Raw genomic sequence first — 11895 nt, 5'->3', positions numbered from 1 at the left:
CAAGTTATTCAGTCTTTATCGTGGTGAAGATTTCTGCTACAGTGAGCATTTAAGATCCCAAGAAATACAATGCTAATCATTCCAGAAATTAATTATGGTCAAACTGTTTCCCAGTAGTCAGTACATTAATTGATTGGGGGAATCTGGAAGGGGAGGGAAGAGAAAGCCTGCTCAACACCCATCACTGTGTAGGTCAACCCGTCCAAAACAACCTGAAAATCTTCACAACTGACTCTGCTCAGTGGCAGAAAAATGAGTGCCCGTGAGAAAGAACGTGAACCCTTGCCACAGCTTTCCTCACGGTGCTTTTAATCTCCTTGTTCCTAAGACTGTAGATGATGGGATTCAGCATAGGGATCACCAAGGAATAGATTATGGACACCACCTTGTCCCTGTTTAGGGAGTAGCTGGAACTAGGCCGCATGTACATGAAGAGGCCAGAACCATAGAAGAGAGTCACGGCAGTCAGGTGAGAGGCACAGGTGCTGAAGGCCTTGCTCCTACCTGTAGCTGAGCTGATCTTCAGGACAGCAGAAACGATGTAACCATAAGAGATGAGAATCACAAGGACAGATGCTATTCCGACGATGACGCCCATGATGAAGTTCACCACCTGGCTGATGAAGGTATCAGAGCAGGACAGAATCAGGACTGGAGGGAGGTCACAGAAGAAGTGGTTGATCACATTGGGCCCACAGAAATCATGGTGATAGACAGAGTAGGTTTCAATAAAAGAGCTAAAGAATCCACCCACGTAGGCACCAGCCACCATCTTTAAACAAAGTGTATTGGACACCAGGGCTGTGTAGAGCAATGGGTTACAGATGGCGGCATAGCGGTCATAGGCCATGGCTGCCAAAAGGAAACATTCAGTCAGCCCCATACCACAAACGAAAAAATATTGGGTGGCACAGCCAAGAAAGGAAATGTCTTTCTGCCCTGTGATGATGTCAGAGAGCATCTTGGGAGTCGTGGAGGACACATAGCAAATGTCCAGGAAGGAGAGGTTACCAAGGAAGAAGTACATGGGCGTGTGCAAGTGGGAATCCATCCTGATGAGGGTGATGAGGCTCAGGTTCCAGCCCAGGGTCAGGAGGTAGATGCCCAGAAAGAGCACAAAAAGAAGAATCTTTATTTGAGGCTGATCTGAAAATCCCAGGAGGATGAATTTTGTCACAACTGTGTTATTTCTTCCCACAGCCATAGGCCTGCATCCTGCACGAAGGACAGAAGCAATTCTGTGATCAGTTGGATTTTGTTTGTTACTGTAGTAGTGATCATATGACAGGGAGCAACAAGTTAGGGTCCCAGACATCTGCTAAGCAGTCTTCTCAATGCCTATCAGACTACAATCATCTCTGGTACTTTCTACACTATGTATGCTATATGTGTATTTTTTCATTATTAGAAGATAATTTCATTTTAGACAAGTTTTTATACTAGTCACTATATAAAATGCATTTAAAAATCAACTAAGTTGGCAAAACTGTCCGGAGCCGCATGGAGCATGCGCCGTGTTGCGCATGCTCCGAAGTGAGGTTTCGGGTTCGTTTTCGCCTTCGGAGAAACCACCGCGCATCTGAAGAAGCACGTGGGACAGAGAGGTACGAGAGAGGAGCGAGGGGGGATAAGAAGGAAACCACGGGAGAGACTGGAGAGACGGCGGGGAGAGAGACTGCGTGGAGGAGAAGGAGAGAGACTGCGTAGAGGATGAGGCGAGGAGACCTTGAGAGGGAGACTGTGGAAAGGATGCTGTGTAGAGACTTTGAGAGAGGATACTGAGAAACGTACTGAGAGAGGAGCATAGAGAAAGCCAGGGAAGGTAGTAGGACAGGGAAAGGAAAAACATGGTAAAGTAGGAAAAGGAAAAAGGAAAAATAAAGAAGCAAACGCTAGCGTCAATTTGTCAAGCCCCTCATTTCAATCCTCAGCCCTTCTCTTTTCGTGCCTCCGAATCCCGCGGGTCGGGACACAAAACCATTACAGAAAACAAGGAGTTAAAAACAGAACTACCACCTAAACCCGTAATCCCACATCTTTGCATGTATCCACAGGAAATGAAATCTCTATCTAGAAGAAACGTCTGCACTCCCAAGCTCATTGCAGCATTATTCACAATTACAGAGTCATGGAAACAACTTGGGCCAGTAATAGATGGAAGGATAAAGAATATACAGACACACACAATGAACTGTGATTCTGCCATTAAAAAAGGAGCACGAGCATTTGTAACAACATGGACAAACCTGCTGAGCTTCCTACTAAGTGAAACCGCCTGCACAGACAACCAAATGCTGTGTGGTCTTATATGGACTTTAAAAGGGTTAAACTCATGAAAACAGAGAGTAGAATGGCTGTTGCCAGAAGCTGAGGTCAGGGATACAGAGGTATTAGTCAAGTGTACATAGATTAAGTGTGTGAGATGAAGCAGCTCTGGAGACACAATGAACAATGGGTGACAATCCTCAGCACTTTGGTACTGTGGTTTTCCAAGAGGATCTTAAATCTTCTCACCACACATACAAAAGGGTAACTATGAAGAAGTACTGGATAAGTTATTTAGGTGATCTTTTCACCACATGGAAGCCTATAAGGGTATATATGTGTTACATATCATTTGTTGCCACAAATGACATGCACGTATACAAGTATACATGATATGTGCATATATACATATATTTACATATAGAAACATCAGGTTGTATCACTTAAATGGAGGCAAACATCTACATGTTAGGGCTATCTCAGTGAAATTGTTAACATAAATAAATATGGCTCTTAGATTTGCGTTTCCAAAAATTGTCAGAGATGTGGACAGTAAAAATCAAGAACTGGGACAACCCTGCACTGGGACATCACTGTGTTAAACCTACCAAAAAGGGAAATGAGATGAGCTTGGTGTTTCTTGTACTAAAATTTTCACTACCAGAATGTAAACGGCACAGAGGCAAGAGAGAGTTCTGTCTGTTCTCCTCACTGGTCTAGACTGAGACTATCACAACAGTGACTAGGACAAAGGCACAGCAAATATTTGTTAAATGAATGAATTTTTTCACTGCTTATTGAAGGAGATTAGCAGAGTTTTGGCTGAGTAGTATTACAATGAGCACTCAATTATAATCTATAACACAAAATAGAAACGCATATTTAGCATTCCTTGAGTACCAGATATGCTTTCTAAGGATTTGATGTGTATTAGCTCATTGAATCACCCAAAAGTCCTGGGAATAAATAGAGATTTTATGCCCCTTTTAAAGATAATATGTGGAATAGTTTGTACATTTATCATTGTCATTTTTTGGAGAATGAGGTGGAAGGAAGAAGCTTGACTTACCGGTTTACTTAGGCAAAGTGTCCTGAGGCCACACAATACAGGAAACAAAACTGGCTGGTTTGTCCATCGTGTTTACAATCAATTTTCCTGCATTTCCTGCTGCTTTATGCCGGGTTCCTGCTTCAATTTTTTACACTTTGGGCTCTGTAATATCTGCTTCTGGAATCCCTGTTCCTTTGTTACCAACTCTTAAAAATGGCCTGAGGGAGTTCATTATTTCAGGGGGTAGGAAGACTCACACGTGTCTTGCATGGGGCTGCTGTGGGTCCCTCGAGCTGGGTCCAAAGTGAAAAGCCCAACAGCCATTAGAGCCCACCCTTTCTGCAGGCTGATTGTTCCCTGGGGTGTGGTGAGAGGGGCCAGCCACCCACCGCCCAAGTCTTATTCCCAGTCCCTTGTCTCGTTCTCCCCTGGGTGTTCCCCACTGGGTGCAGGAGGACTCCCCTTGGAGTAGGTGGGCAATCTTCCACTTTGTTAGATACACATCACCATGAATCCTGTGCTAAAGATCTTGTGTTTAAATCTTGTGTTTAAAAATGCATTACCGACTCCTTGCCCTCCTGCCCCTGTCCTGTCAGAAGCGACTTAACTGCAGAAGCTGCAGCCAAGACATCTGCGTGGACAACACTATGTTTCCGGAGAAGATGAGTAATGGGATGCTGAGAGACAAGGAGGCGGTGGCAGTGCCTGAGGAAGGCTCAGCCCAGCAGGGGAGCAGCCCCACCTTCATTCTCCAGGAGACCTCCCTGTGATCTGGACCTGAGGCTCAGGCCCAGAGGCCACCCTTGGTGCAGCGATGAGTTACTTGACATGTTTTGCAAGTGCAGGACTGGATGACTTAACCCACACCAGAAGACCTTGTTCTTAGGGGTTCTCACTGCCATAGAAACTGTCATGTCTTGGGAAATGCAAGGGTCCAAGGTTTTTCTTGCCCAATGTCAGTCTAGTCTAGAAGACTAGGCCTGGAGGGGGCAAGATTTTGCCAGAAGAGGGGACAGAAGTGAATCTTCTGGGAAAAGGAAAAGGAAAATGGCTTCTTACTCAAATGAATAGAAACAGCATTACAGGCTTTAACTGCTCTGGGGCCCAATTTGGCAAGTGTGACTTTCTCGAAGCTGCCTTGGCCAGCTATTGCTTCCCTTGCGGTTAGCAGGAAAGCACAGATTCTATCAGCCACAGAGGGTCCCTGGGACTCCTTTCTGGTTGTCTGTGACACCCAGACCCCCCTCATTCCTATCTGTCTACCTCTATTCTTGAGAGGGAGGTTTTGGTATTTCCAAGAGGCCTCCTCAAATAGACAGGTACGTTGTACATTTATCTCCTTTGTGTCAGTTTCAGAAGCTTTCCACCCACTGCTGCACCCCGCCTCCCCTTGGGGCACAGGGCAGGTATTAATCCAAGAAACCAGGGCATGACCGGTCCACTGTGGAGTGTGTCATCCATCCGATTCCTGAGCCACGCCACCCTGGTGTCATTCTATCACTTGTGGTCCTGATTCCCTTTGGAGTTTCTTTCCCACATGTCTTTGTTCCTAGGGAATAAAAACCTTTGGATGTACAGTCTGAAAAAAATAAAAAATAAAAAAATAAAAATGCATTACTGATGGGGCCTCCCCTGGTGGCACAGCGGTTGAGCGCTGGGCTGTGAGGCTGCACGTAGCCTCTGCAGTGCCGGTTCGTTGCCCAGCCGCCAGCGAGGGTACCACAAAAAAAAAAAAAAAAGTGCATTACCAATGGGATATTACTCAGCAATTGAAAAAGGAAAAACTCATGCCATTTGCAGCAACATAGATATAGCTGGAAGGGATCGTGCTCAGTGAAATTAGCCAGAAAGAAAAAGAAAAATATTGGATGGTTCACTTATAGGAGGAATGTAGAGGATCCAAATAAGGGATCAGGGAGAAAAAGTAATTAAAATAAAGCAAAAATCAAAATCAACAGGCAACTATAAACCAGAGACATTCTGCAGGGGGAAGAAGGGAGTAGGATAAAAAAGGGGTGGGAAGAGCACAAGGGACTGTGGTGATGGTCCGCGGGTGAGAGGGTGGAGGGAATTTCACAGGGACTATAACCGAGCTGAGAAAGCATACATTGTACAGAATAAAGAATGATTGTAGGGCAAGTGAAAAGGATCAGGCTTATCCACCCTCCCACCATGAGTATGAATGATGGATCGCTGTGGTCCTGCATGCATGCCTGATGGCTGGCCCCTGGAGTGGGTGTGGCCATGCATAGGTGGGCACACCTGGGCTAAGACTGGGCTTATAGGGAGGCATCATGGAACAGAGGCAGCAGAAGAGAGCAGAGAATGTGAGCAGAACCAGCAGAGAAGCAGAGACCACGAGAGAACGCCAGAGAGCCCAGAAAGAGTAAAGACTCACGGGGTCTGGGAAGCCTGCCACCCTCCCCGGCCCCCTGCACTCCTGCCTGCTGTGAACCTGGTAAAAGCTCAATAAAAACTAGAAAAAGCCACAAGGTCTCCAGGACTCTCCTTTACCCATCTGCCCAGATCATAGAGATCCTGCTCTGTGCCCTTCCTGCCCCTACATGATATAAAAAATATAAAAAATAAAAAATATAATAAAAAAAAAGTGTTACCAACACCAAGAATCAAGGTTGAATTCTGGCTCTGCCATTTAAAGATAATGAAAAGGTTTAAGCCTCTTCAATGTTGCTTTTCACTTGTAAAACTGGTGCAATGATAACACCTACCTCAAAAGGGTTGCCATGATCATGAAATGGGATGTGAATAAGAAGGTCGGAGCACAGTACCTGATCAACAGAAGTCACCCCTGAGCGCTATATAGTAACGTCACTGACTCGGTCCAGGGTCACGGCCAGAGCGGTCCCTTCTGACTGTTTTTTTTTTTTTGACTCATTTTCATTGCAACATGAACTGCTCCTTTGCTCGCTATTATTTTGGGTGCTGCTCCCACTACTGTCCAGAGTGTGCAGGCGTGACTGTTGGCATGTCAATCAGACCCTCCCCTCCCCTGCTGGGTACAAGATAATTGAGCTTGTTCTCAAAGGACCCATCAGTTCTGAAAATCTGAAATTTTGAGATGTTCATCTTCTATTTGAAGAAGTGTTTTTCTTCAGGAATAAAGTTGATAAGAAGGAGTTCATTCATTTCATGGGGATCAAGTTAAGAATCCTGAGTCCGAAAACAAAAGCTAAATAAGTTATTAAAATGTCTTCTATATGAAGGAATACAATTTTGGGAATTTTGACACACAGGTATTAGGTAGAATTTAGAGAAAGAAAATCAGCAATTGAGATCACTGAAAGAAACAAAGGTAGGTGACTTTCAAAGTTAACTGTGATGAGAAAAAGGAAGGAAGTTCTTCGAGAGAAGCACTCCTAGCAAAGACATTAATTTAAAGGAATACCTGCTCATGTGCTCATGGCAGCACCACTGACAACAATCAGGCTATGGAGACAACCTTAGTGTCAAGAGACTGATGCGCCAACTAGGAAGATGAAGTATATACACACAATGGAATTCTACTCAGCTATAAAAAAAAATTAAGATTAAACTTTTGCCATTTGCTACAACATGGATGGAGCTGGAAAGAATTATGCTAAGTGAAGTAAGTCAGAAGGATAAAGACAATACAAAATGGTGGCACTTATATATGGATATCAAGGAAAAAAAAGGATCAGATAAAGCCAAACCCATAACAAGATCTAGAAATCTGTAGAATTGTTGCTATGGGAGCAAAGCAGTTAGGATAAAAGGGTGAGGGAATATTATCTCAGTAAAAGAAGAGAGTTAGGATTGGGGATAAACTGATCCAGCAGATCTGAGGTTGTGAGAGTCAAATCCAATCAACTATAAGAACTTTCACGCTAACAAGGATCTGGGATAACTTAAGAAGCAAACCCCCTAATACTGACCTTCTCTTGGAATGAGAAAAGGCTGTCCCTAGAGGGTGGTAATAGATTTCACCTGTCATGACTCTTCTGATTAGAGTGATAAAATTATTTACAAAGCAAGACTAAGATGCTCAAGAATAAAGAGCCAATCATAGATGAACAATGTCTGTGTTGGATATGAAAGGGCAGAGTCTCTGTCAACCTAGTCTATAAGAAAGTAGAGAATGAGTGAAAAGACAGGTTTTAGTAAATTCATCGGGACATAGCCATAAACTCTCCAAATCCTAACTCCAAAATATCAAATTTCAAATTGGATTAAACCTAAGAATTTAAGGCAGAATTTAAGTGAACATCAAAAAGCATAAAAACAAGCAGCATATAAAAGCAGATAAACACCATAGAAATTACAGATGTTGGGAAGTCATTGCTGTGAGATTCAACTCAAAAGTTCGCATCTGCTATGCTATGCTTCTCTTTGTGTGTTGACGGCTTCTGCTAACATATGATTAGTTTTCAGGTTTGTTTAACATTTTTGAATACTTCTTTTAATGAGGTTATTTTAATTGCTTCTAAGTAAAGTCCAGGAAAAAATACAAAGGTTCTTAGCATAAAACATGACATTGATTCTCCAACTAGAGTTTGCAGCATTGTCTCAGTTGGTATTTCGTGACTCCTGACGAGTGAAAACTTCAACCTGGTAGACATTCAGTCTGTCACCAGGCGGTAGACACGGAGCTTAGGTACAGGATAGAAATGTTATTTGGAGGTTCCAGGAGTCATTCAAAGACACGTACAAGAGCAAAGCAGGAGGTTAGGTGTCCTAGGAGCTGAATTCAGGCTCTTGCACTCTCCTGACTGCAGATTTGACTCTGAAACAAAGCTCTGAAGAAGACCTCCAGAAACCCACGCAGCAAGATGACTCACAACTGAGATAACTGAACAACCCACCCACATCCCAGACACCCGCGTCTACACTATCCCCCAGCCACTGGACTGTTGCTGCCACCTCGTGGACATCCTGCGTTCTAGGGTCAGTTTTAAGGGGTGATTTGGGGGAATGAAATCCACCTGAGGAGGATGCGTGGCAAGAAGATCCTCCTCAAACTCACTTGCCCTGAGCACCATCCATGTGCTCCACCTGCACTCGTTTCTATCCCGCGTTTAATTCTCTCAAAGAAACCAGCCCTGGGAGATGTGCCAACTCCTGAGTATATTGTCAGTGATGAACGACACCATGAAACAAAAATGTTTAGTAAGGCTAAGAACAGGTAAGTCATGATTTCATAGTTGTGGTGCCATTTTAATAAATCAGATTATTTCATTTTTAATCAATTTTGATTGGCCATCCATTTGCACAACTACATCAGGTGCCATCAAGTTGACTGACCTTACCAGTCCTTCCCCTAAGGGGCTTTTCAGAAAGGGAACACAGTCCCACCCAAGTGTGGGTCCAGCCTCCGACACTGGGAGTTCAAGTCGCCCCTCCCACTCCCAGAAGAATGAGATCTAAGAGTCTTCAGGCAGAGCCTTGCCTAGCTCGGTGATGAGTCCATATTGGGGAAGTACTGGTGACAGAGACCTTCTCACTCCCTCGCAAAGACTTGGTGGGGCTCGTGCTCACAACCACACACCACACATGCTGGATGACGCCAAGAACAACTTTAGCGGAAAGGCTTCTAACATCTCCCTCCTGGAGGAAGGTATCATAGATTTCTATGGGAAGAGAATGAATTTCTGGATTGAAGGTGCTATTGACCATATCCACACAGTTCCGTGTACCTGAGTTCCAAATCATTGCAGGGGCAACACATTCACGGGAGGGCTTAGTGTCTCCTTGTTGATTAAAATATTAGATTGATCCCTTCCTACCTGCAAAATTCTGCACTTGTTTAGCTCCTCCAAATTTCTGTTTGCCCTTCTGCAAGAGGGTTTTGGAGGATTTAGTGAATTAATATATGTAAAGCAGCTTGAGGGCTTAGCATCTAGTAGGTGCTCAATAATGGTGTTCCCATGCATTTCAGTTACTTCATGCAAGAGGTTATGTGGAGGAGTGAGAAACAGTGTGTGTGTCTGTATATATATATGTATATTTCCATATAGAGGTTATATTTATTGTATTACATTTATTCTATTATGTTAATTGTATTGTGTTAGTAATATTATAATGAGCTATAGAGACCCCCTCTGACCTCTGGATGGCTGTTCACCTTGACGTGTGTGTTCCGCTGCTATGCTGACTTTGCTCATCATGTTCTACCCAAAGAGATCGTGATTAGCCTTCAGGGATTGGACGTGCTGGGCATTATGATGGAGTTTAATAAGCATTGTCTTCAGAGCATTTGTATGAGTGTGTTCTCCGTACCACCCCAGAGATCAATTAACAGCAAGTCTGTAATGTTTGGGTAATACATTCCTCTGTCTTTCAAAAAAGACCCACAAGGGCAAGAAACATCTCCAAGGAGAGAGAGGAATCTCCCTCAAATTCACCCCCATCTCTGAAATGCTTTCAAAATAGCCCAATAGCAGATATCAGTGGATACAGAAGAACTCCGTCGAGATTACAGCCTCCCTGATTTCATTGTGTATCATTTCCTTCCAATTTTTGTGTCCACAAACACACATTTTTTGCAATAAGTGGATATTCTGAACTCTGAAGACCCAACCAACCTCCAATTTGCTTTGAAACTCATTAGCACTTCGGTGACTAGACGTGACCCAAGGCCTATTAGACTCCATCCAAAGCAGAATTCAAGACAGATAACAGCTACAGGACAGACAGACGAGGGGGAGAGGGTGAGTGCTGCAGTTCATCGCTCACTTTTTGTCTTCATGCCCATGTTACTGTCCACTTCATTGGGCACTCTAGGGCTGCAAGTTCATAGATGACTGTGGAGTTATGTGGCTCTTCTCTGCTCAATTCTTTTGCTTTTTCCCCCAATCGGTTCCAGTCTTCTTACTTACTGTCCCTTTGATGGGCCTCCTGAACCGTGTTTGAGCTCTGGCAACTAGGAAGAGAATTAAAAAAGGGTGAAACTTCTGGGGGGGATTGCTCTGCCCTTGAACACAGCCTCAGTTACTAGTGAGTAGTCTGATTATACTTTGGAAGGACAGACTTTCCACAGCAGACTTTCCAAACACGTCAGGGACCTTTCACCTCTAAAACCCTCCTTCTCTTTTCTGACTCATGGCTTGACACTGCTTGAATTCTCACCTTGCATTGAGAGGGTTTCTTTCAGTTCCCAGTCATTTGTGCACTCAGATGAAAGAGAGACATGCAAGAATAAGAATTTGTGGACACCAGGCTTCTTCAAAGATGACAGGAGAAAGCATCGTGGGGTGAAGGACAGAGCCTAGGTCAGGAGGGATGGTGGATCACAGAAAACCCACAGCAAATCCAGTTTGATTGAGATTCTCTTTGTCGTTACTCCATTTTTTTCTCTCCCATCACCGACCACATCTGTTAAGCTCAGACTAGGCAAATTCAATTATAAAACTTAACATTTTCTTGCAGATATTTGATGAAAAGTGAGCTGAGTCATAAATCAAGTCCACCAGTTCCTGAGTGTGTAAGGACCTCTTCTAGGTACTTCACTTTGCCTTATTATTCTATCTTCGCCATAACTTTGAAGTCTATAGTTAGTCACAAATATCTATGAATCCAATGAGGACACTGAGCCTCTCAAATCCTCTGGCTTCAGCTCTGTGAGATGAGTGTTGACCAACGTATATCACAGGAGTGCAGGAGTCCAGACTCAGACCAAACCCAGCCTCCCTGAGTTTGCTGAAGAGTGAAGGTTTCCTTTCTCTCTCAAGGGAAGAGGCACCTCTTCATGAGCAGAGTTCAAATGGAGTAGATGTAAGTGCCCCATACACTCCTTAAGATACTTTCCATTTAGTGTTCTAGAGCATTCCATTCCTCAATCTCACTCCTAAACACTACTTACAGAACTTTGTGGTACATGGTTAAGATGTAGTATGTGGTACCTGTCTATGGATAAGCAACTTCAACCTACCACCAGAGGTGGAAGTGTATTCTGTAAGATTCTTTAAGAAATAATTACTGCTTAGAGCAATCATAGTCCCAATTCATGTCCTACCTCAGGGTCTGTGAGGCTTTCACACATGATCTTAAGCAATCTTCAAATGGCTCTGTTAAGTGGTCACTGCCATCCTCCTTTTAGGAGAACTTCAAACTCACAAAGGCTAAATGAGGTGTCTAATACCTCCTAGTTGACAAGAGGCAGAACCAGGCTTGTCCTGAAGCCTACCCAGAATCATAACTCACTTTATCTAGCCCCCCTTTCCATTTTCCTGAGCCCCAATTACCCCAATCCCCAATTACCCTGAGGCTCTCTACTAGACCTCAGTCTCTTCTTCAACAAATAGCCGACCTCACACAGAACGGGGCAAGCAGACTTCTTTGTTTCGGCTCCCAACCTCTCCAGGTGAGTCTACAAAGCAGCAGATGAAGCCAAACTTTGTCCTTTCTTTTCTTCCTTTTATCTGTGAGTAAGAATCCTCCCCTGGTCACGGCTGCATAACCTCTCACATAGGATAAAGCTTAAGTCACATGACCAGCGTGGGAGCGGGGTAAGGTATCCTGAGACACTACACAAGTAAGTGGTGTGGCAGTGGCTGAAAGAGGCTTCCCATTCTCTCATTATTAAATTTGTGGGGTTTAGTGAT

The 11895-nt window shown here is 43.9% G+C and overlaps 1 protein-coding gene across 1 annotated transcript; it reads right to left on the bottom strand.

Moving 5' to 3' along the window:
- Positions 1–238: 238 nt before the first annotated feature.
- LOC311184522 (olfactory receptor 5A2-like) lies at positions 239–1204 on the bottom strand (the record flags this gene model as incomplete). The annotated part of the gene is made up of 1 exon (XM_084254612.1): positions 239–1204. The coding sequence occupies one exon, from the start codon at positions 1202–1204 to the stop codon at positions 239–241; it is 966 nt and encodes a 321-aa protein (XP_084110738.1).
- Between the last annotated feature and the right edge of the window lie 10691 nt (positions 1205–11895).

Source organism: Talpa europaea (genome assembly GCF_964194135.1).
Source record: "Talpa europaea genome assembly, chromosome: 1".
Classification (NCBI taxonomy): domain Eukaryota; kingdom Metazoa; phylum Chordata; class Mammalia; order Eulipotyphla; family Talpidae; genus Talpa; species Talpa europaea.
Note: the sequence above shows the minus strand (reverse complement) of the source record. Positions and strands in the feature narration are given on the sequence as shown.